Raw genomic sequence first — 26,816 nt, 5'->3', positions numbered from 1 at the left:
CCCTCTGAATAATCCAGGGCTGGTGCAATGGCTGAGTAAGGAAAGATTACAACACTTGGGGCTTTTTAAAACTTAAGGAGAAGTTGATACAAGTGTACAGTATACAATTATGGATGGTATGGAAATTCAGGAGAAAGGAATACTCCTTCACATAAACCACATAGCTGAAACTAGGGAATTCACAAGCAAACTGGAAGGTGTTACAAAAGGAATTTGGTGGTGATACAGTCTTTTTACATGCATAGGTTGTAGAGTTTCTATTTTACTGTATTTAATTACCTTTCAATGCTCTTCATTTGTGTTTTTAATCTTGTGTTTTAAAACAAAATTCATTTAATTGTATTTTAACTTCTCTATTTTTTTTAAAGATACGCATACCATCTTGTGTCCCGTAGTGGGAGAAAGTTGGGATATAAAAATATATAAATAAAATTCATGGAGGATGAGGCTACCAATAACTAAAGGTAGTATACTTCTCAACAGCAGCTGCTAGGGAGCATAGGAATACTACTGAATTCATGCCTTGCCGAGGGCTTGATAGGTACCAGAGGTGGTGAAGTGAGCCTTTGGTCCAGTCCAGCCCAGCAAATCTTACATTAAAAAGTTAAAGGTAGCCTATGGGTACCATAGCCAGCCATATTCAACCTGATATACTGGATTACATCATTCCCAACCACTAGTCATGCTGGTTGGGGATAATAGGATTATTGTTGCCAAATCCTTTTTGGAGAATGCTAGTCTAAATCACACTGTTCATATCTTCCCATGCTTAGTTAGCAGCCAGAGCATGCATTCTTCTAAACATCTAAAACTTTGTATATAACTGAATAATTTTAATAAATGTTTATAGCATAACTAATAACCATGATACCTGTCATTTGTATGTTTTATGCTCAAGTACATATTTGCTTAAGATGCATGGTCAACTGGAAAAAAATTATTAGGTTGCAAGAGAAGCCTCTGTTGGCTTCTATTCTCTACCTATTAAAAAAAGAATATACTTGCTCATCTGTTGATCCTTATATCAAAGCACTGCAAGAGAATTACATCCCTATTAAACTGAGGGTGATAAGTACTTGAGCAAAATAAAGAATGTAAGTACAAATTAAAAACCCATCTTGGGAAATGCATGGAGATCAGACTGAAGTGTTTGAACTCTTTTCCGTTGTTCTCTGTTAAATTAAGGTTTATTAAAAGGAAATATGATGGCTTGGATCCTAAATTTTTCACAGTGAATGGATAGAGCTTCTTTTCACTGAATACTTTCCACGAGTCAAAACCCATTTTGTTAGGTGAAGTGAGAAGTTAACTTGGTTCTATTTTGGTTTTGATCTCATATTGTTTGTTTTTAGTTATCTCATGATATTTTTTTTAATTGTTAGTTGCCTTGAGCAGCCCAGTCCTGAACCAGAAGGCAGGATAAATTTTTAGTTACAACATGTACATTTACCAGTAGTGAACAACAGATCTACTGTTAGATCTCTACAATGACTTCTAGCAGAATTGACCTTGAGTCTTTACTATTTAACAACAAGCATCTTAAAATATCCCCATTAAAGCGTGGGGATAAAACTAAGCGGACAATGCACACTCATCTGCTAGAGACCTTCTTTCTACAGCATAAAGCACCATGAGGATTCCAGGTTCAGCTATCTAATTCACATGTTCTCACCTCTTTCAGTTTCATTACTTTTTCCTTTTCAATGGGCTCTAAAGCTCCAGAGCATCCAGGAGGATTGTTCTGTGCAAAAAAGCCTGTATATTCCCAGAGCCAATCAGAACCCTGTAATTTGTTTGAGAACAGAATGGCACAGCACACTCACAGCCAATCAATCCTTTTCAAACTGGATTTGTTTCTTTGGATTCCCTTCTGACTCAGAAGAGGTCAGTCGCATTCCTGAGAATAGAGGGAAACAGGACACAGCATATATGTCTAATTTTTTTTTCTTTTGCTAATTATGATGAGGCTGGAAACCTCTTGAGTATTTTTAAACTGCTTTATGTTTTGAAAACTGAGGCCAAGGGTAATTGCAGAGGTAGTATTCCAGACCCTACGTCAAACCGTTGCTAATTTCTTTCTTATTTTTAATATCCTTATCTTATCTTGCTGGAAGCTTCCCAGTGGTATCTGACTGACCACTGCTGAAGAGTGATCCCAGGTACACATTAACCTTTCACATTTCTATTTATGGGCTGATCCATGCATGTATACTGGTGCAGACTTTTTGTGAAATATTTGCATAACATATCACTGTAGTTGGAAGGTGGAGAGGTCTGTCTGAAAAAACTAATCTCAGGGCTCTGCCCCAGAAAAAACAACAACATATGACCTTAACACAGCAGATTCAAGGAACACGAAGCCTATGGCCTTATGAAATACTATTGGCACTCTAAGCAAATAGACTATTCTGGCTTTTAGTTTTCTGCTGGACATTTTAGAAATAAAGTGTTCTTAGAATCCAGGAATGAAAATAAAATTTAACACACCCTCAAGCCAATACACAGTTTTTGAACATAATTTCACCAAGTTATACCTTAATCATACTCACCTAACTTTGAAGTAATTTACGTGGATTTCAAAAGAACTTGCACATAAGCATATTTCAGCTGCAGCCTCAAATGATTTTATAAACAGTAAAATTAAGACTTTATTTTTATTCAAGTTTGATTTTAAAAAAAAAAACAAGCCTACTGAATAGTTACACAAGTGTGGAAAACAGCCATTTAAGAATTTTGGAAACATCTGCATACCTATTGAACTATACACTCTCTACAAAAGACTTCAAAATTTATTCTTCCAATCATGGTTCACAAAGCAGCACTATTCCAACAGTCTGTGGATGAAATACATACGCAAAAAGGTGAAAAGACAAACTACTACTGCAAAGAAAACAAATCCAAGCAAAGGTAGCAAGCACATATTATTCTGGCTCTTCTACTTCTGGACTCTCTTCCTGGGTTTCACGTTTGTCTTGACTTTGGGAGAGGTCTTCGGTAATCTGGGTTTCACAACTCCCTTCTCTACAGTTATAAAAATAAAGACAATTTAAAAATTAGAAAGAGCACAGAAAGATGGCAAGAATACAATAACACATCTTAGATATTTGGAATTTAAATGAAAATGTATATTGAAATGTATTATAAGAATAATTATAGCTGATATTAAGACATGACAATGACAAGATGAATATAATAAAAAATATTTGGAAATATTATATATTTAATAATAACAGGAAATCTTATCAATGATTTACACCCCCCACATAAAAACCTACTCATACCTGTTTTAGGACACTCTTGAGTCTCCCAAAATTCATTTACAGTAGTAAAAGTCATAGATACAGTTTATAGTATTCAAAGCTATATAAAGTAACTTGATAGGGACAGTGGATTGGCAGCCCTCAGGCAGTCTGTAGCTCTATATGTGATTTTATCTATCCACTGTGGCTCCTCTATAAACCTGCATGAGCCCTGCTTCAAGGACAGGAATTGTGCAAACCTTTCTATGTTGGTGGATCACAACTTCCTGCGTCCCTCAACACTAGCTATGCTGCCTAGGGATTTTGGGAATAGCAGTCTAACAACACCTGGAAAGTCACACATTCCTCCCCCATTGCTCTAATCTGAGGTGAATTGTTTCCATACATGCTGAAGAAACATCCTCTCTACTATGACCCTACCAGTGACATCACAGTTGGGGTTAGCCTGGTTTCTGGATGCGTTGGCTATGAAGGATCCTTTCCCTGCAGTTAATGGCCACACTAAATGTATGCCAAATGTTTAATGGTAAGCAGCTGCAGACCTTGCCAGAGACCAGTATCCTGGAATCTATATGCACATACACTGGCACAGAAGTTTCTTTTCCCCACCCTCTAAAGCATGGTACATACCACGGAAAAGGGGTGGTCTGCAGCTGCCCCTTTCCGCAGTGGGTTGGGGCCAGGGCAGCCATACCAGCAACTCCAGAGGCTCCAATCCACTGCTTTTCCAGGCCACCGAGAAGCAGCAAAACGCCGTTTCTCCATGGCCTGGAAAGGGGTGTCCATAGGGCTTAAGGACACCCTGACAGACACAGTCAGAGGAGAAAGGGGCCGCTCGGCTTCTTTCTCCCTGGCTTTGTTCCCACAGCAATCTAGTTGCCGTGGGAACGAAGTGCACACCCAAAAAAAAGCTCCATTTCAGAGGTCCTTTTCATGCTGCAAATAGGGTGCTCCAGTGGTGCGATGGTGTCAGGCATGTGCCAACCCATTTGGACGTGGCGCATGTGTGAGGGCGCCCTCCATACGCACTAGGGCTGGGGAGTGTGAGGTTGCTGTGCGCTTCCCAGCCCTACTTTTGGCCCCAGGACAGCACTTCTGTGCTGTCTGTACTGGGCCTCAGTGTTGTTTCTTGCCTTCAGGACTATCCCAAAAACATATTTAGAAATATGAATGAATGACAGTACAGGGATAGAAGACATGCTGCTAGAAAAAATCAAAATATAGCTTTACAGATTACTAAATTCCACTCTGCTAGATTTAAAGTAGAGAAAAACCTCTGGGTTAAAGTAAGGTCTGATTCAGACAGTACATTTGCAGTATAACATGAGTGTAAATGACACCTTAATTTGTTCTCACTAATATCCTAATGGCTAATTCACTTTGAAAACATAGAAATCTCTCACCTTGCCTGCTGTAAGATGTGATCTGTGTCTTCCAAGATACTTCAGGACATGAATGTAACTGTGTGAGTACTTTGTGCAAATAACAAGAAGGAAAGAGGGTGCAGATATTTCTCTTACATTTGTGAGAAGTCCTCTCATCCTCATTTAATTTTGCTCTGCAATGGGCAAACTGCCTTCACATAAATACTTAAAGCAACACCAGTAGGATGAATCATGGCTCTTTCTAAATTTCCAAAGGAACCACAAAAAGAAAAGGCTCTGAAACTTTCACAGCTACCCTCAATACAAAAACAAGGACAGGGAAGCATTCAAGTGTACAGGCTGTACTGACTAACAAGCCCTGGAGAAGCCACCAAGAATGTTATATTGTATGCTTCTACTAGATGCGCCTGTGATGGGGGTGAGGATGAGAAAAGGCCCTCTTGTAATTTCAGAGCCCAAGAAGGGTCTATCCTTCAGATAGACTGAAGCTGAGCAAGATGGAACTATATAAGTCATAGCTAGCACTTTAAATTGTGATAGAAACAGACCACTAGCCAGTAGAGGAGCTGTAACAAGAGAACCATATCCTTCCTGTAAACAGCCCCATTTTGGTTCCAGCATTTTGGATCAGCTGGCACTTCCAAACACCCTTCAAAGTCAAGGCATGTAGACAATATTGTTGTAATCCCAATTGGGGGGGGGGGGGGGGGCAAGATATGTGTCATCTTAGCCAGCTCCAATACCACGTTCAGATAGTGCACTAGTTTTAATTGTGCAAATGCATTCCTGGCCATCATAGAAATCTGGGCACGAACCAGACCAGAAGCACCACCAAAGAATAAATGTACAATTTCAAGGGAGTGTAACCCCTTGTATGCTGGCTGAATTGCCTGGATTAAGTTTTGTCCTCATTCAGTCCACGGCTGATATCAGACACTGGTTTAGAACCAAAACAGGGGAACTGCTACTCTACTGATCTTTCTGGATCTCTCAACAGTTTTTGAAACCACTGACCATAGTAGCACACAAGAACAATTCCAGTGGATCAAAGTAAAAACTACTGGGTTACAGTGGCTGAGTCTGTCTGCAGAGCCAGTTGTTGTAGCCTTTCAAACTATTTAAATTATTTTATTACTTTAATCTTGTATTGATTAAATTGTTTATATGTTTTATTTCTACATTGCCCTGAGATCCCATGATAAAGAGCAGGAGATAAATATTCTAACAAACAAACAAACAAACAAACTGGCTTCCTTGGAAATGCATGGAAACAGCATACTACTAGCTTTGAACCCCAAACCTCCATAGATGAATATGTCAAATAACACAGAGGACAAAATGGACCCTTGCAGGGTTCCACATGTCAACAGCCAAGAACCCCCAGCACTACCATCTGAACTTGTATTTCATGAAGGAATGGAGGCACCATACACTGGTAGCTCAAAAGGATAGACTAGGAAGGCAGCTTAAAAGGATACCATGGTTAATGGAATCAAAAGTTACTGAATGAAACTGCAGAACCAATATGGACGCATTCAACTTGTCCAATTCCTGGCAAAAATAATCAACTAAATGACCAAAGCTATCTCCAGCCTATAACCAAGCCTAAAATCAAACTAATCTATTTCATCCAGAACTCCTGGAGCTGCACCCTATCCAAAAGACTAGCATCATATCCAAAAAACAAAATATTGGACACTGGACAATTTCCCAAGCTCCTCCCTATCCCCCATTGCTTTAATGAAGACTGAACATGCTTGAAAGCAGAATGGTTTGTTTGTAGACTGGTGCCGAAGTACATTCAGGCTCTGTTAACTGGGTCTTGAAGTGAGCACAGTAATCTTTGCCTCTTCAAGGCTGGAGGCAAATCTAAGACCAGCCTCTGTGGGGTTAATATCCCCTTCTGCTAAATCAATTGCCTGACTTCCAGAGGTGGCTGCCTGCAGCAAAAGGGATTGCTGGTGAGTAGTACACATCTTTACAGTTCCAACAGAAGGCAGATAACAGCATTCATGTTTTTTTTATTATTATTATTCAGACATGTTTGGGGGCTGAGGGATTCTAAGCAGTGGAGCTAACTCTGGATTTAGTTTAACTTTCCCCATCCTGATCTCCTCTCCAAAAAGCGCACAGCATGAAGAAAGGAGGGACATAAGGGAGAGTAAAGATGAAGAACCTGAGAAATAAGAATTTATTACTACCCAAAAGAGCTAAAGAATAAGAACATGCTTGTTTCTTTTTCTTTTTGTTTTATTTCAAAAAGAAACAAAGAGACTATAATTTGCCCAACTAGTAAATTTTCACAACTAAGTGGAGATCTGAAACCTAATCTCCCAGAGTCCTAGTCCAGCACTCAAACCACTACAACACACCAGCTAGGCTTTTGACAATATCCTTTTAGTCTCCCATTTAGCAGGATATGGATTTGTTTTTAATGTTGATCATATCTTTAATGTTTGATTATATTGAAGTTAAACTGCAGAAGAACTTAATTCTATTTCAATAAAAAATAAATAAATCCAAAAATTGATATCCCAGAAAAGACAGCAGGTGGAATTAAGTAAGGTCCTGTAAATTTCACCTACATCTTACATCTCACCTGGAACAAAAACCACCTGCTCTGCTAAACAACTCATATAATGATAGCATGTGGCTCAGTTGAACCAACAGTATAGTTCCAATCTCTAACCCAAAGATGGGAATGCTCAAGCTCTGGGTACAAATCTCTCTTTGCTGGGTTTTTTAAAGATAACCACACCCCTTTCTCATGACACCAGTTTTTAAACATTTTTTCTTCCTTCTATTCCAAAAGAAATGTCTCTCTCAATGCTTAGTTACAAGAAGCAAGAACTGTCAGATAAACTATGCTGATATTTTGATCCCCCTTTTTTTGCTTTTTTTGCTTTTGGCTCTCAGGAACAAGGCTGACAGGTCTTGCTTTCAATAGTCCTCCTGACATGCAATTATGGGTCATAAGGTACCACAATTATTCCAAAAAGTACAGGGGTACCCCGGGTTACGAAATTAATTCGTTCCACCGCCGCTTTCGTAACCCGAAAATCTTCGTAAGGCGAAAAAGCCATAGGCGCTAATGGGGAAAAGCCGCGATTTCGTGCGAAATAGCGCCGAAAAGCACCAAAAAATTTTTCGTAACCCGAAATAACCTTCGTAACCCGGAACAGTTTTTTTAAATGGATTTTTTTCGTAACCTGGAAATTTCGTAAGGCGGCGCATTCGTATCCCGGGGTACCACTGTACCAAGATTTTTTCTTCTTCTAGATAGCTTCCCTTCTCTTAAAGTATCTCCACTCACTGTTGTAAATGGTGGCTGCTGCTACTAGCCTCTGGCTGCAACCTGCTGTGATGAATTGGTCCTGGGGAGCCCGTACTTCCTGACAGTGAATTGGACAAGATAGGGAGGATAAAAATGAGAACAGAGGGATAAAATAAATGGTGGGAAGGGGGACAGAAAATCACCACTACTATCCCCTTTCATCAACTAACTGTCACCAGTTTTATATGATGGGCAGCAAGTATACTCCACATTTGCTGTCAGCCGATAGCTGACAATCTTAGTTTCTTCAAGTTACCCAATAAAATAGTTCTATTACAGAATGTAAACTTTTTTTTTACCAAAATGTCTGATCAAAGACAATTACTAATAAAAATATTTGTCTTACTAGGTGATGCACGTTTTCTTTTTTTGAGATCTTTCATATCATTTGTTTCTGCATCATCTTCATCAGTAGTGGCTGGCCCTGATGCAGCAGCAAGTTTTCTTTTAGTCTACCACAAAAAAAGAAAAACAAACAGGTTTTATGCCAAACAGGGGGGAAATGTATTCAGCCAAGTTAAACCATAAAATGAAAACACACTGTAGTAAATGCTGAATTCCCTATCTTTGTGTGTGAACAACTTCAAAAGCTTCTACCTGTCACCCCAGCTCTCTTTGGGGTGGGAGTCTCAGGACCCCAACAAATGGGCAGAAGAGATGGGTTTTCTTGATTAGGAATGCAAAAGGGTGCCTCATAAAGAGAGGGACCCTTTTTTCCTTGCAAAGCTGATATTTTTATACAGTTAACTTGTAGTTTCAATAATGAAAGCATAATTCAGACTTATGATTGGTTACAAGCTACAACTTCAACGTCTCCTATATTGATTACATATTACAATTCTATTTGACATGTGCAAACTTCTTTGGCACCTCTAATCCACACCTTGGCCAACTGTTTGGGTCAACGTGGCATCTTCTTCTTGATGATCTTCACAACTTCCTTGTTTTATACTTGACCCAACACATCCACTGTCACCCATCAAATGTCTCAATTTCTATCTTTCTGGCTTAAACCAGTCTCTTGGTCAAGCTGACCCTATATTCCATCCCAAAACCTGGACAACTCCTATCTTTCTCCTTTGAAACTAGCAAGCTCAGCAAATTATCTTTTATTCAGGCCTTGCCTTTGAAATTCTGGTAGCTTTCTAGTTCTAATAATTCAAGGTTGCTGTGTTAGCTATTTTGAACAAAGCTGTCTGAGAAAGAGTCACCGAGATCCAGGCTGTATTAGGCCACAGAAAATGCCTTATTTTGACACCATTTTAAGTATCCCCTCTCACATACCAGGAAAAAAATTATCATAATTAAAATACAATTTTCAAAATATCTTTCCTCAGGACCCCATGGGGATATGAAAATCCATGGATGCTCAAGTCTTATTAAATACAATAGCACTGTAAAATAGTGCCCCTTATATAAAACAAACAAAAAACCCCAGCAAGGTTTGCTTTTTGGAATTTTTATTTTTTTAATATTTTCAAGCTGTTGATAGTTGAATCTGTAGATGGTTGACTCCATGGATATTTGGGGGGGGGGGGGCAGCTGCACACTAAAATGTGCTTTTTGGGTTTTCTTGGTATCACATCTTGAACATGTTATTTTGCCTAATTTTAATATTTTCAATCTCCATGAATGCGGAAAGACATAACTTTTAATGTCAGTTTCAACTAGGGGTAAGAAATTCAATCTTTACAACGCCAATATACAGTCAGTCCTTCATATATGTGGCAGTTCCATGCCAGACACACACACAGCCCGTAGAGGATGACAGAAACCATGGGCCCTCATGCCCCATTGTTACCAATGGCATTTGATGCTCATGCTGCACAATGCTTGTGCTGCCACTGGGGAGAATGGGGCAGGGCCATCCACAGATACTTCAATCTGTGGATGGCAAGCCCATGGTTGGCGAGATCCAACTGTAAAATGACCTGAGCTGCACCTCTTGGACAAATAACCATATTGGAATTTGCCTATCCACTAGTTCATGCTTCTATCAATATTGTGATGCAATATACTTTTGAGAGTCAAGGTACATTCACATCTTATTCTGAGATTATTTCAAGTGTAGATTAAGACAGAAACGGGATAGAATTATGAGTAAAAACATGTGAAACAAATTGATTTCTTCAAAATTTTTGCTGAAAGAACAGAAATCAAGGAAAGAATGGCACCTGAGCCCTGAAACATTGCCTTGCCAGGCTTTAGCATCCCCGTACCCCCTGCCACTGCAACTTTTCATCAAAATGTTCCAAATTTACTATGAAGTCAATTATCACAAACCCAGTTATTCATATTTAAATAGCATAAACATAAGGCAGAAAAAAATAAAATACGTTTGGTATGGAATACATTCAATTCCAGTCAAGCACGAAGATCAATTACCAAAGTTATCATTATTAGAAAGTATTTTTGTTTATTTCATTTATTTTTGAAGGTTCAACTGAGGAAAACTCTAGAGGTTGTAACTGTGCTAGTTACAAAACACGCTAGTTTTGCAACTACTAGCACACATTTCTCCTCTCCCCTGCTCTCATGGCAAGAACTGCTTCTGAGCCAAAGATTTGCCAGTTTACACCTATTCTGAAAAAAGCAAAATAAACAGCAACATTTAATATAAACAGGAAATCCCCCCGCCATTTTTTCAAGCAAAATGGTCAAACGCATACATTTTGCTAGACATCCCCCACCCACCCATAAGCTTAAAAATAACTGCTAAAGTTTCAACCCCCCCCCCCTTTTTTTTTTTTTCCCTTTTTGGTAACTTTGACAAATGTGTAGCTTTACTGAAATAGATGCTGAAGTGGTTACAACCTCACATGGCTGACGAGGGAAGAGGAGAGTGCATTACATCTTTCCAAAGTGTTGCTTCATGATTACCATCTAAACCCTGCTGGGCTGAACAGATTGGTTCGATAATTACATACAATAACTGCAGTGGGCAGGTAACCCTCAGCTGGCACAGGGCAGCTCCCCTGTGAGAACTTCCATATGCAAACTGCACTGATGGAGTGCATTAGGTACATCTTTCCTGCCGGTGCACAGGCCTGATTAACGCCAACCAAGACTCCAAGGTTAGCATGTCAGCAGATTTGTGATGCATTAGGCAGGAATAAACACAGACACTTTTGTTCATTCTGACCAAAATTAAGGAGGAATATTTCACCACTGTATTGCTTTTATATAAAGAAAATAAATGCATTCCTCCTGGCTGCACTGAAGAGAGAGTTTTAAAAGGCTCATTGCAAGAGCTGGTATCAAATACTTTCCACACAAAAAGCAAAAGGCGATTTATCTTGTCTCCAAGCTTATTCAATAAAAAGCAGTTTCTTAATCTTGATGCAGGTGACTTACATGGCAAGAGAAGTCAGGCATCATTCTCTGACAGAGACAACACCCATTGCTGATGCAAAGTGCAAGGCAAACTATGAAGCACTAATTCATATTTATTTCACTCCAAATATTTCCTAGCAGTTATCGAGTGCCATCAATGGACTCATCATCGAGCATAAGACATACCCCATGCCTTGAGTGGTTTATAGCAGCAATAATGGATGCTTTCAATGCAATGCAATGAGGATAACTTTTCTTTCAGCAGGAGCTAACTGAACCCATGCAAATATTAGAGTAACATCATCCATTACATATGAAAGTGAATTAGATTCAAGGCAAGTTGGGAACAATGTCTCATTAATAAATCTCAGAACTAGAATCGCTTTAAATTTATAGCAGACAAAACCTAGATCTCCTAGTGAGAAAGAATTTCAATTAAGATGGGCAGCAGCTGTTGCTCCTATTTCACAATACTGGACATTTGGATATGCCATATACACAGTAGTACAAGTTTGATTAAAGTTCAGCTTGGACAAGAGTTCAAGCCAAGACTTGAATATATAATATAACCTGAGAAGCTTACCATTAAATCTTCTGCATATTTATTCAGAAGTATATGATCAATATAATTTACCCAATAATAAATGTGTACAGAATTGTTGCCTTACACAAATTATGAGACAGAAGTTAGTTTCTATGAGGATTCATTTTTCAGAAAGGAAGGGTGGGTCATCTAAAAGTCATAAATATAAAAGGATGCCTATTCTCTTAACCAAGATTAGTTTGGGTGTGTTCAAAGACTTTCTTCTTTGGAGTCATACATGAGTCCAAATCAAGATTAGTTATGGCTAACAAAAATGCTGGCACACAAAAAAGACTACACCAGGGAAAGCAAGAGAAATTTATGTAGCACAGAAAGAGGAAACAGGTGAAGGAGAACGTAAACAAGATAGCAGATAAACAAAAGAGAGGTAGAGCAGAGCCAAATCTTCACTGGATCTGAACAGGTTGAAACAAGAAGGGGGTAAATTTGGTTCTGAAATTTGAGGAGCTGGGCAATAAAATGCAAAACATTAAAAATGGAAGATTAGAGAAAACCACCAATATTAGTGTAACAGAAAATTATTTTGTCACCAATAATTATGTACCCTACTACTTCAATGTATTTAAGCAAGAAGGAAATTATGAGTCACAGTAATTGCTCATTTTAAAAATACTACTACAGTTCGCCCTTCCTTTATGCGGGGGATCAATTCCGAACACACATACTCCAGCCCCGCAAAAAGGGAATTCCGCATATGCTTGAGCCCCATTTAAATGAATGGGGCTCGTGCATGCAGCGGCGGCGCACACGCACCATGGATGTGCATGCCATTACACCTTATGGGGCACGCTACCCCTTTTTCCAGTGCGGCTTTTCCAGTATATGCTGAAAGCTGCGTAAGGCGTGCCCACGTATGACGCAGTGATAACAGCACTGTATTACTGTTATCAATTCTTCCTTCCTTCATCCCTTTTAATGGTCTGCCTCTTTTGAAAACACACTCATCCCTCCACATTTGAGGCTTTAACTTTCATGGCTTTGATTATTCATGGATTTTATTAATATGTTCTCTCTAGGAATATCTAGGTCCTCCAGCCCAACTCTATGGTCAACTTTAACCAAAAGTCGCACAGAAGGACCTAGAGATTCCTAGAGAAAACACTCCACTAGGCATTTGTAGCTCTTCCAGCACAATTATACGTTCAATGCCTGGCAAATGTTGACCACAGAGTTCTGCTGGAGAACCTAGAAATTCCTAGAGAGGTGTTCTCTCAGGTAAAAACATAGTGTTTTTGTTATTTCCAGTTTTTCCACGTTCACGAGGGTCCTGTACCCCTAACCCTGAGAATGTAAAGGGACGAGTGTAAGCATTAACTATAAGTCAGCTGTTCAACAGTGGAACACACTGCCTCAGAGAGCGGTGGAGTTTCCTCCTTTGGGGGTCTTTAAACAGAGGCTGGAAGGCTATCTGATGGGAGTGTTTTGATTGCGTATTCCTGCATGGCAGGAGTTGGACTGGATGGCCCTTGTGGTCTCTTCCAACTCTAGGATTCTGTGATTTCATTATTTCCCTCCCTGTTGCTGTTGAAACTGATAAAGTTTTACCTGTAAGGGATTCACAATCATTTCCTTACATTAACCATTTTATTTTTAAAAACAGTGAAAAATATGACAGAATTCTTCAATCCTAGTGTTTATTTCTTCTTCTTGAAAGGTTACCTTTCAAAGTAAATAGAGGTCTACATAATGAAATTAATAAGGTAGAAATGGAAACTTCAATACTGAACTGTATCCTAATTCCAAGTCCTGTTTTAACAAGATGATTTTTGGTATTCATTCATGCCAGCTACTAACTACTAAAAGCCCCCTTCATTTACTGTCTTTTAGAAGCATTATTTCACTTGCCAGTCAGAAAGAAACTAATGAGACAATATCAAGTGCAGTGAACCACAAATCTGACAAGTTCTATGGCATTCTCAAAGAACATTTACATGACCAGCAGGCTTGTTCACAATTCACATCTTCATCTGGGAGGGAATCTACCTTTTTTGAGGCATGGCTAAATTTTAAAATTTCAATAACATAAACCCTAGATCTTTAACACGAGCAAGGGAAGAAATAAGAGATAAACCCACCTCGTTTTATATAAAATGACTCATTATTGATTCATAGTAACATACCCAGCAGTCACGAGTTAAAGATAAATACTCAAACTATGTTGCGGATTCACTTTTTAGAAAATACAAACTAACTGCAATTCTTGGTTTTGCAACTGCTGTCTACCTAGTATTTTAGCCTAAATACTACACCCTATTGATTCTCTTCGATTTCTTAAAGGGCTATGGTACCAGTAACCATTATATCTGTCTAGATATGCTGCTTACGTTGGGTATTGGTCATTTCATTTTTTGATAGCCTGTCTTGAAAGGTGACTGGGTTCTTTGGTTATTTCATTCTTAGACAGCCGATCTCAAATGGTGGTGCTCATGGATTACTGCTCAATTTCCTGGCATATAAAGTCTGGCACTCAGAGGAATTCATCATCTCTCCCGCAATTTTTTTTATGTCTGCATGAGTTTGGGTCACCCTGTGGGCTTCATGACTGAGCCAGAATTCAAACCCTGGTCTCCAGAGTCATAGTACAATGCTCAAACCACTACACCGTGCTGGCCCTTATTTCTCTTTCATCCCATTCAAATAAGGCAGAGATGTTGCTACCCATATACGGGTGCAGAAAGGGTTACAAAACTGAATATTAATCCAAGCAGAACCAAGGTCTTTTTTGGTGAATGGTTCATCTCTCCATCTTAGTGGTGCTCACTGTGTCCTAGAATAACGTTTGGAACTGCCTTCTCATTGAAGGAGCATACTCACGGTCTAGATTTGCTCCTTGATCTGCACAGATCTCTTATGTGTTGTTATATACCAGTTGTGATTGTACCTGGAAATAATTACCATCCTCTAGGTGACTCATACCCTGGTGAACTCTCAAGTCAGACCACACTGAGAGGTTTTTGATAATGATTTGAAACCTGCAATGAGTGCAAAACATGGCTGCCAAGTGAGGACATTATATCTGCATTATGCCAACTACTTAGGCTCCTAGTTTGTGTCCAAGCTCAATTCAAAGTACTGCTTTAAAGTCTTTTAAAGATATTCATGCTTTGGGGCTTCTTCACACACTCATTTTCTGAGGTACAGGGGAAAACTACTATTTGATGGTGGTATCCCATGAATAGAATGCACTCTCCAGGAAGGCTAGCTTGGTACCACCTGTAATGCTGTTCTTGATGTCTGATGAATACTGTTTTCGTAATTTCCATAGGTTCCCTTGATCTTCTGCAAGCTACATGATGCTTTATACCTGCTTTCTTTTTAATTTCTGTTGACTGCTCAGTTTTACTTCACTGTTTTTCCTGTTCTTGGTTTAGCTTAACTATATTGAAATCTGCAGCATAAATCTCCAACTAATAAAATTCGTAACATCAAACAAATAACCTAATTCTTTATCAATAACTGCTGTGGACCAAAATCCTTTACTCCCAGGATTTTTAAAAATTAAATTTATATTCCCCCACTCTGCTTTCTTCAAGGAGCTTGAGGCAGCATATGTGGCTTATTCACACAATAACCTTGTGAAGTAGGTTAGTTTTAAATACAATGAGTAACCCAAGGTTACATAGTGAGCTTTACAGCTAAATGGAGATTTGAATACCTGTCTCCAACAAACACTTCACAATAAACTACCACAAATAGATTTCAGCTCCATTATTTGTACCTGCCCTCTCCTCCCCACCCTGTTTCTGGATAAGTTATCATAGCAAACAAGTACATGCTGACTGGATTCAGGATTTCCACCAAGTTAAATGCCAAGACAAACCAAGTGAAAAAAATCTAGAAAGATTAGAGCTGAGTGCATTAATAGATTAATTGGTTCAGTTAACTAAAGTGTGGATTTTAACTGGATTGTAAATCAGAGCATTTTTCTATGAAAGATGCTCAGTGATGAGAATATCTTTTCAGTCTATGTACATTCTTTTCATTCAAGAAAGGGATTTGGGGATCATTTTTCAGGATGCAATTTCACTATTTAGCCAGTGAAAAAAGAGGCTAGCACATGACCAGCACCTATACTTTAAGTCACTCAGAGGGAAAGATTTACATCCCGATTCCAACTATTATTTATGAAGAAGCAAGGCCAATTATTCAGTGCAACTTATAGGTTCAACTAATTATTCATTGGCTGATCACCTAAATCATTACAAAACAAAATGAATAGGGAAGGGAGATGGAGTCACCAGCTATGATTAATTTTTATTATATGCAGATATTTGGCAAATAAAGCCTAATTCGACAGAAGATCATGTCTATCAAGTTACACTGGTAGATATTCAAAGTCAGGGGATCCAGATATTTATTTAAGCAGGTACCCCAGCTTTCTACTGAAGTCTTCAATGCTCTGAGTAGCTAATAACACATTTGAAAAATTCTATAAAAAACAGGTAAGATTAGGCAAAAAGCATTTGTATCAGTGCAATGTCACAAGTCATGCCACATTATAAGGTGCATAAAATAAAGCACATCTGCCATACAGTCACTCAAGCCAATGGTGATATCTGTTTTCAACCTTTCAATACATTTCATGGAGATGTTGAGTATATAACAAGTCCCATTAGTACTTGACTTGAGCAACAACAGTCAGCTGAACATGTGCTTAGCCATTTCCTCAGATGTTCCTAGAAAAAGCACTTCCTGTTCTACATATGAATCCACAGGCAAGATCGCAGTTATCCCAGATGCTATCCCCATTTTACACCAAAGTAAAATCAACATTTTCTTAAAACATCTAGCTGTTGCACAGGGTACACCAGTCAATATTTCAGGGCCAGTGCATGAATTTCAAGTATGCTAGCAACAGACACACAGGCTGTGTGTCTTCAAGCCACCTGTTGAATTATGGTGACCAAATGAACTTTATGGGATTTTCTTAGGCCAGGAATATTTACAGGTGTTTTGGTCAGTGCTTTCTTCTGAAACAGAGCCTACAGCACCTGGTATTCATTGGCTGTCTCCCATCCAACTAACCATTATGTCTTTAATCTCACTAGGGGCAGCATCTGGGATAGGGGCTTCTCCACTGTGGAGCCCTAGGGGTGAGGCAAATGGGTGGCTAGGAGTGGCCTCTGGCTGCTGCAGCCACGATCGGGCCCTATCAGCCCACAACTGTGGTGACCAGATGGCCCACTCTCAAAGTGGGCTGCCACCAAGGTCCCAAAGGGACTGCCAGCAGGAGTGGGGTGTTGCCACTTCTTTTGCTGGAGGCTTTGGGCCACCTTAGGCAGCCTTAGAGCAGCTTCTGGCTTCTTCCGGGGCATGCGTCATCTGCATGGCATGCCCCTGAAGCAGCTGTAAGCCGCTCTATTTGGTCCAGGCCCTAGTTGTAGAATTTCCTCCCTCTGGAGGCCCAAATGGCACCACTGCTAGCTTCTTTCAGTAGCTTTTTATCAAACATGGGTTTTTATCAAAGATTTTGGGATCTAGCCTTGGTGGCGCAGTGGTTAAATGCCTGGACTGCAGCCATTCACTCAAAACCACAAGGTTGCGAGTTCAAGACCAGCAAAAGGGCTCAAGCTTGGCTTGCATCCTTCCGAGGTCACTAAAATGAGTACCCAGATTGTTGGGAACAAATTAGCTTACAGTTGTAAACCGCTTAGACTTTGCTTAGGCGGTATGAAGCGGTATATAAATGAAGCTTGTTTGTTTGTTTAGTAATTTTGCCCAAACCTGTGCAGGTTTTTTAGTCGTTAAGATTTTTTGGATGGTGTAAGCTATTTCTCACTGTTTAAAATTGAAATTGTTCTACACTGATGTTAATGGTATGGCACCTTGAAATCCTAAGATATAGAGCATGATAGAAATATTTTTACAGATAAACAAAAATAAACCCACAATTATTTCCTCCATGTATGCAGTAACACTTACGTCACTTCAACATTCAAATAAATCTTAAGCCTGAATTACAAATAATGCCATTTAATGACATCTGTGCCAATAAATATATTCAGTGTATCTCTGAGACAGACAAGTGTGGTTTTTGCACAAAATTGGACGAGCTACTAGCATCCTACTCACATACACTTGTAGATGAAGATTCACTACACTAATTAAAATCAGCATTTATATTGCCATAATACCAAAAATATTGAAATATATAGATTTTAGATTTTATATAGATTTTATTCATGAAATATGACTATCCCACAGAAGAGTTTACCACAAGAATGCTTCAAACAGAAAAGCCAAATCACTACTGTTCATGAGGAGCATTATTCTTTTGTTTAATAATAGGACTCTCATTCTAAATTCTTTCTTTTTTCAAATACCATTAATAATATTACGTTAAATAAAGTATTGGGTATTACATACAAGTAATTCAAATGCTTTGTTTACTTGCTATTACTGGGTATCATGATTAATTTGGAGATTTAATCACAGTCTCACTTTATTGTGATGTCATGATACCTACACAACTGCATATGTTATGTAGAGACAGACTTCACAGAAATGTTCATGGCTAGTATCCAAACACACTTAACTTTTATATTTGTCCAAGAGGAATTTGAGCTCATGTTCCTCCCACTTCAGCCCCTTTATCCTGAATGGAATGATATATCAAAAGCAGTTTGTGATATGCCAGAGTTCTCTACCTGACTTTTTAAAGAATCTTCCTTGGGGTGCATACAAGTTCTTGGACATGCCTGAAGTAGCTCTTTGGATTCAGGCCAGTGACAATGAGAATGAACAAGTCTTTTGCTCATGAAATATGGACATGTCTCAAGTGTACACTTGTTGCCTTTGCAGCGTTGATTTCACCTATGTGACATCTATTTCCAATAACTACACACTCCATGCAGATGAAAACTAAGGCCCAAATAAATTGCCATCCGGTTGCTGTGTGGGCATGGTGCTTAAATGACACATGGCCAAAAACCACCCGGAAGCTGCTCTGAGGCTGCCTAAGGCAGCCCGAACCTGACTGCAAAAGGAGCAGCAAAAAGCAAAAAGGAACGGTGTCCCATCTGGGACTATGGCAACACCTGGCCTTGGGACTGCAGGGACTGCTCACTGTGGTCCCATAGTGATCGAGGCATCTGCTTGATCCCAAAGAAACATTAAACAGTGATCTGCATTGAGAAATAAAGACCTTAAGTGCAGGCTTTTCTGGAACATCTCCATTTTCTGAAACTTCCAAGTCCAATATACCATCATCCTTCTCACCAATGGTTTTGAGACCTTGAAGAAAAATTTCTCGCAATTCCTGGTATGGTGGTTTTTCAGTATAAGTCAAAGCCATCACTTTTTCCATATATCTGGCTAGTTCACCTGAACGAAATCATTAAAGAGCTATATAAGTCAAGTGTGGATGGAATACATTATAAATCTAGAAACGGATACAAAACACATATGCAAGTATGCATTTACAGATTTTTTCCAGTATATGATCATGAGAAAACCATTCCAAAGTTTGTTCAAAAAATATTACGAACAAAAAAATGGAAGACACTTTCAAAAGAATAGTCTCCACAGCTACCTTGAGTAACTGTGTTTTTGGGGGACTTCACAAAATGCACCAGTCATGCTTGGGAGTGCTCTTCAATTCTTTCACCAGGTTGGATTCAAACAAAATACAGCACAAGAAGGTGGATGGAGTGCCTTCTCCTATTCCCAGAACTATAATGGTAAAGTGTTTTCCTAGGATCTGGCAGGCTGGCTGAACAGAGTGGGTTGTGATATAACCGAGGGCAAACGAGAATGGCAATTGGAAGGTGTCTTTTAGGGGGGGAAAACAGTGACACAGGCCAAATCATTGGTAGATTTGTGGTGGAAGGGAAGCGAAGGTTGACAGGAAGGGAGCATAGTCTGTGTTCTGCTGGCATTTGTCTGGATCCAACACAACCTATTTAGACTTGAACCAGTCACTTAGTTTCTAGGCTCAATTCACCAAGGATTTTTTTTTTAAAAATCATAGAAATTGCAGGGTGTTTTTAAGTATTTTAATCATAAAATGTTCTTTGTTTTTACTGCTACAAATCCACTCTCTAAGAATCCCTTAAGAAACAAAACCTAATGATCTGAAAAGTCGTCTGTCTATCTATCTATCTATCTATCTATCTATCTATCTATCTATCTAGGCTTTTAAACATCAGAGAATCTGGGTATAATTCTGATCTTGCTGAAACCAATTATTTACAACTAAATGACTGTGGATGATAGGTGTCATTTTTTTCTGTATTAAGTAAAGGGGTAAAATCCTTGCAAACCAGTGCTCTTCCTCCCCAAGTTTTATAAAGAACTTTACTACGCTGTATAGAAAAAAACACTTATAAATGCACAAAGAAAAATTCAGACGTTCAATTGACCAGTGGCATAAACAATGATGGAAGTGGATTTTTTTCTTTCTTTCCCAGTTCAATGCCTTCCATGCTCTCAAAATCTTCTCCAGTGGGTCAAACAACCCTCCACCAAGATTTGGGCAGTGCAAGATAGGTATGGAAAAAAATGAACAGCAAACATAACACACAGCTGAAAATTTGGTCATGCAGTGTTTGCTACCCACTAATATTATTTGAACTGCTTGGGAAATACACACCAGGATCTCTTCAGACTATTTTATTCAAAGCTTCCAAATTTTACACAAATTTCAGCCAGTTTTGTTTTGAGAATTACTCTTAGAGTGCATGTATGCTGTAGAAATAATGCAGATGGACACCACTTCTAACTGTCATGCCTTCATCCTACAAAATCCTAAGATTTATAATTTTGTGAGGCATCAGCATTCTTCCATAGAAAAGACTAAAGACCTTGCAAATCTACAATCCCAAAATTCCATAGGATGAAGATGTAGCACTTAAAGTGGTGTTAAACTGTATTATTTCTACACTGTGGGTGCATGCTTAGTGTATATATGTGCTTGCATTTATTTTAAAAATAAATAAATGTTTTATAACACATTGATATTTAATCTGAATGTCCTACCTGGTTTATCTTTTCCAAGGAAACATTCAGCCATTAATTCTTTAATATTATCTGTATACCTGACAGAAGAAAAAAATAAGTTAATAAAACAGCATTTTTTTGCTGTATTTTCATTCCTTTCATGTGTGTACCTAGTGTGTCTGAACAAGTGATCACAGCAAAATTGAGAGTAATCCCTTATATTTTAAATTTTAATATCAAAATGAAGAAATAATATAAATATAGTAATATATAATAAAATAACAACTATAAAATAGAAATTATATGTACATATATGATTCTCTCGTTTATTTTATATGTATACAGAGAGGGAGGGGGATTTTGTTATCTGCTGGGATTTGGTTCCAGAACCATTGATGTCCCTTATATAAAACAGCAAAATAAAGGTTTGCTTTTTGGAAATTTTTGGAAATTCAAACCATGAATGTTTGAATCCATTACCACAGAATCTAGTGGATATGGAGGGCTCTGTGTGCGTGTGTGTATTTTAAAAATTCTAGTTCAGTAACATGGGGTTGAAAACAGTAAAGACAATGAACACCTTAAATGAATGGAAATATAATTGCATGTCTGACAAATACCATAGGACTCCAGGAAAACCATGTACATTATGAAGCGATGATATAATTATATTTACTTATGTTGGAAATAAAGTAGAATAAAAATATTCAAGCAGAAACGACAGGCAAAATAAAATTATTCAAATATAGTGCTCCCTAATACATGTGAAAGGAGAAGCTGCAGAATAGTTTTAGGGCCTGTACAGATAGGCAGGTTGTATCCTGCGGTATCCTGCCCCGCAGTTTCAACTGGTTCCCACTGCTTTTGAGTCTCACACTATTTTGGTTTTACAAGAAGTGGACTTGCAACTCAGCCTTACCTAAGCATACTTACATGAAAAATAGATGTTTTCAAATATGCCAAGCTTTTGTTGTTGTTTTTAAAAAATGAAACACGTCAATTTACCTAATTTTTGAGTCTCTGACATAATTCGGGTCTTTTAGATTGTCTTGCCAAGGTAGTTTGCCACTAAGCCAGCAGATCATACAATAACCCAGAATTTCCAAGTCACCACGTCTTGAAGGAGCTACAGAGTATTAAAAATCACAAAAAAGATCAAGCTTGACAGCAATAAATTATTCCCTTAAAATTATAAGATGAACTCTTAATGTTACACTGCAGTAACTTTAAAAACTGTTAAACAAGTCCTTCTTGGTGGCCATGAAACCATGAAACATCACCAAGGAACATGCAAAATTTCTTGCATGATATTATTGTTCACAGGATTATGAATGCTGAACAGTCAAGGTCTCTCAATAGTAGACTATGCCCTGGTGTCATCAGTGAGGAGGGATATGTGGGATGGATTCCCCAGCTGCTTTTATGCTGGCTGGAGATTAAGTGGTACAGGGAGAAGAGGGATATAATTAGGCTTCTAAGTGGGGTCAGACATCAGCATGGCTGTGATCCAAAAATCTACTTTCAATGCATGCAAGAATTTGCACATGACCAATTGAGATTTTTAAAAAAAATTCTTTTTAGAACAGCAAGTCCCATGGTAGGTTACAAATTGAACAACAAGGGAGGAGAATTGCTATTTATCTAAAGTTTCTTTGAGTTCAATTCATTGCAGCATTCTCAAGATCCTAATCCAAAATTTAGAAAATAGGCACAATTACAGATACTTTGAGGTATAGTATCAACGATAGCCTGCAGTGACGCTTTTAATGACTTTTTTGTTGATAAAGTTTCTCAGATAAAGGCTGCTCTTGACGCTGGTCTTTTGACAGAACCTATAACAGAGGCATCCAGTGACTCTGGAAGTAAGGTTATTCTGGATTGTTTTGCATTTGTGAGTACCGAGGATGTAGACAAGCTCCTTGGTTGCGTGAAAAGGACGACGTGTCCTCTCGACCCTTGCCCTTCTTGCGTTGACCGCTCAGGGAGGAGATGCCATAAAAATCGCACTTCATCTTATAATAAATGCATCTTTTCAGGAGGGTATAATTCCATCGACTTTAAAACAGGCAATAGTAAGACCTCTTTTGAAGAAACCCTCCCTTGATCCCCTGTCGATGTGTAACTACAGACCGGTCTCCTTATTACCATTCTTGGGCAAGGTGATCGAGAGGGCAGTCGCCTTTCAGCTCCAAGCTGTCTTGGATGAAACCTATTATCTTGACCCATTTCAAACTGGCTTCAGGGCGGGTTACAGAGTTGAGACTGCCATAGTCGCCTTAGTCGATGACCTCTGTCTGGGCACTGACAGGGGAAGTGTAACCCTGTTGGTGCTCTTGGACATCTCAGTGGCCTTCGATACCACTGACCACGGTATCCTTCTGGAACGCCTGAGAGAGTTGGGTATCGAGGGCACTGCGCTCCAGTGGTTCCAGTCCTACCTCTCAGGAAGATTCCAGATGGTGAGGCTGGGGGACAGCTGCTCTCGTAAAAGAGAGCTTACATCTGGCGTCCCTCAGGGCGCCATTCTGTCCCCCATGCTATTTAACATTTACATGAAGCCGCTGGGACAGATCATCCGGAATCACGGAGCACTTTGTTATCAGTACGCTGATGACACCCAGATCTATCTCTCCATGTCTCTGACTGATACAGTGACTAAGGATGGCACCTCTCCTCTGGACGCCTGCCTAGGGTCAGTAATAATTATAATTAATAATAATAATTATAATAATTATTATTATAATTTGTTTTATTTTTATACCACTATTCCAAAGATCATAGCGGTGAACAGCAAGTAAGCTAATTAGCAAGTAAGCTAATTTGCCTCCAACAGTCTGGGTACTCATTTTAGCGACCTCGGAAGGATGCAAGCCTGAGTCGAGCTTGGGCCCTTTTGCTGGTCTTGAACTCGCAACCTTGTGGTTTTGAGTGAATGGCTGCAGTACAGGCATTTAACCACTGCGCCACCAGGGCTCCATGGGCTGGAAGAGGAAAAACAAACTCAAGTTGAATCCAGAGAAAACAGAGGTACTCGTGATAGGTCCTCCAAATCCAGACAGGGAAATTTGTCATCCAGTCCTGGACGGGGTTACACTTCCCCTAAAGGACAACGTTCAAAGTTTGGGAGTACTCCTGGACCCATCTCTACAGTTATCATCTCAAGTGGATGCGATGGCCAGGAGTGTTTGGTACCCGCTTCAGCTGATACGCCAACTGCGCCCCTGTCTGGATCGAAAAGACCTTGAAGCAGTAGTACATGCACTAGTAGCCTACATTAGCAGTGATATGATAACTTTAACTTTAATGTGGTAACTTAGCCTAGTTTTTTATCCAGAAAAGCTGGCATACACAAATGTGTTATTCAAATCCTTCAAAGTGTCATTCCTCTAAGCACTTTTCAGGAGAAGCATCAAAGAGCTGCCGCTGCCGCCACCACCCAGACATTCAAGAAGGTCAGAAGCTGTGTCGCAATGGAGAGAGTAGAGGGTTGGTGATTTTTTTAGGTCAGTGGTTACCAATATTTGGTCCTCCATTCATTTTGGACTCCAGCTCTCAGATGCCCCAGCCAATTTGACCAACAGTCGGGAATTAAGGGAGTGAAAGTCCCAATTATCTGGAGGACTAAATGTTGGGAACCACTGTTTTAGCTGCTCCCAGGACAGACTAAGCTTCTTCCAGTCTACTCAGAGAAGGGGATGCTTCCTTTTGTGAGTAAGAATTAAAGTAAAGTATATATACTGACTCATGAATAAGTTGACTCAGGTTTTCTGAGTCAATGTTTTACTAAAATTTCTAGACTTATGCATGAGTATATATAGTAATATCACAAACAATGTAAACATTCAGCTATGCCTGAATTCGTTTGAAGAAAGGCTGTTTTACCATTCCCCATCTAATGTCACAACCTAAGTTGCAAAATTAACCCAGAAATTATTTAGTGCTTTGTCCCCAGTTTAGGATTTCTGAGATGAAAGCAATTTATTTTAGAGTAGTATTTTAACATGCTGAGGTTTATTACCTTGTATTCCCTATAAGTAACTTGAAGGAATGTTATACAAGAAATACAACAGTATTACTTACCCACCCCTTTATGTGCATCAATACTAGTAAATTCAAGCGTTCCATCATGACAGCGTTTGGGATTTTCTTTATAATCCTTGTGATTGCCCTCTGGGCAGTATCGAAATGCAAGGCCATAATCCACCAAGTACACCTGTTAAGATTCCAAGTGCATCAAAACCAATTTCGTTGAAGAATTAAGGAGCCACAATCAGCTACCGTTCTTGATCTTTAAATACATTTAAAAGTCTTTTTTAAAAAGTTTTAAAAGGAACTTAAAGTTTCCATTATATATCTCTCTTTACAAATTAACATGCAATCTTCAAATGTAACCTAAGTATAAATTCTCCTATGTATTAACAAATTAACCATTCCAGCTATGTACAATGTACCACATCATCTAATTTAATACTATACTTGCTTTTTATGAAGGAAAAAAACAAGTTAAGACAAGTCTACCTGCACATTGTATTTCCATTTTGTTCAATGCAGTGCTAACATTAGATCACCGTAGGCCCCTGTATGGGAGGTGGTGGGCAATTTTCAGCCAGCACCAGTATGCTCAGGTATGCCAGAAATGGCAATGTATGTCTTCTGATCCCTATTTCAACTGAATATGGGTCACTTTTTCCTGCTTTTTAGGGTTTGAGAGAGGTATGAGAGGGAGAAAACTAAACCACTGCATTTGCAGAAGATTTGGGTGCAGTTAGGCTTTTTCTTGAGCAAACTTTGATGAAAATAGGTCTCAGTGTCACATGCAGACCACAGGCTCAAAATATTATGAAGTCTTAACTCCTAGCATCATCATCTTCATCATCATTTTCATCATGATGCGGAACAAGAGCCCCAGAATGGGACTGACCAATCCAGATGCAGATTCAGACTGACCCTGGCCCAATGGGCCCTTAACACAGTCTAAAAAGCCTTGCTATTTGTCACAGAGTTTCCTGAACGCTCTGCCGTGACAGCCAGTAGACTAAACAGTCCCACATGCTCCTTACATGTTGCTGCCATCACAACCAATCTGAAGGCCCCCGCCACAGCCTGTGATATGGGATGGGTGCACCTGGCCATGTGGGTGTAGCCAGTCCCCCCATCTTCCACCCTTATGAGCCACAGTGGGAGCCTTCAGAGCAGACACAACAATGGTGGAAGGTAAGGGATGTGCTGTAACTCCATGGCATGGAGGTGGGCAGGTGTGTGAACACCTGCATGTTGCCACACCAGCCCATGGATGGTACTGGGTCAAAAGTGCAAGTAGGATACCACATGTTAACCCAGCAGATCTCCAAGCATGGGCAGGTTCATAAAGGAGAATATCATCCATCAAATAACCTGAACCAAAGCCATATTCATTTTCATTCACCTTGTTGCATATATCAAAAGAGAAACATGTTAGTGAACATGTGGTGAGCCCAAGTCTCTATCATGCATGCTATTGTCAGCACAAGCCTGATCAATCCTTTTTAAAACATGCATCTGCAATGCCACAAATAATATGAAGTATTTCTAGCTTGTTTTATAAACAGTTACTACTGCATCTGCATAAAACTGAGGCTTGCCACAATGATCCAGAGCCAGTATCTGCATTATCTCCTTCCCTTTCCTGCTCCAAAAGGTGGAAACTGAAAAGATGTGTGAAGTGAAATGCAAAGGATTATTTGAGAATTACTACCATTTTCTTTCCACCACAGGACACTTACAGGCTATATGCAGTCTATTCCCAGGCTGTCTTTGGTTTCCCTCTTCTTAGCTAAATGTGAGTAACTCAGTATTATTCGTTGACACCTGTTGAACATTGTGCACATGTTCAGAGGTACAACTGAGCCCTAACAAGTCTATCTCAAATTGAATGTTCACTTGTCTCTGTGTGTGTGTGTGCATGTCTGTGAGTGCGTAATCTT

General features: G+C 39.2%; 1 protein-coding gene across 3 annotated transcripts in view; it reads right to left on the bottom strand.

Annotated features, from left to right (window-relative positions):
• Positions 1-2,620: 2,620 nt before the first annotated feature.
• Positions 2,621-26,816, bottom strand: part of VRK1 (VRK serine/threonine kinase 1) — a 42,461-nt gene continuing 18,265 nt past the window's right edge. Inside the window, exons 8-14 of one of the 3 annotated variants that reach the window (XM_042444871.1) lie at positions 24,934-25,066; positions 21,859-21,979; positions 20,893-20,951; positions 19,061-19,239; positions 8,326-8,431; positions 7,959-8,037; positions 2,621-3,021 (exon numbers count right to left, since the gene is read on the bottom strand). In XM_042444871.1, coding sequence (XP_042300805.1) covers positions 2,922-3,021; positions 7,959-8,037; positions 8,326-8,431; positions 19,061-19,239; positions 20,893-20,951; positions 21,859-21,979; positions 24,934-25,066 — 777 coding nt within the window. In that variant the 3' untranslated portion in view covers positions 2,621-2,921. Of the gene's footprint in view, positions 3,022-3,049; positions 7,648-7,903; positions 8,038-8,325; positions 8,432-19,060; positions 19,240-20,892; positions 20,952-21,858; positions 21,980-24,933; positions 25,067-26,816 lie in introns of those variants that run through there. The other 2 variants (XR_006101325.1, XM_042444872.1) reach the window with 2 other exon arrangements.

The sequence above is a fragment of the Sceloporus undulatus genome, chromosome 1 (genome assembly GCF_019175285.1).
Source record: "Sceloporus undulatus isolate JIND9_A2432 ecotype Alabama chromosome 1, SceUnd_v1.1, whole genome shotgun sequence".
Lineage (NCBI taxonomy): Eukaryota > Metazoa > Chordata > Lepidosauria > Squamata > Phrynosomatidae > Sceloporus > Sceloporus undulatus.
Note: the sequence above shows the minus strand (reverse complement) of the source record. Positions and strands in the feature narration are given on the sequence as shown.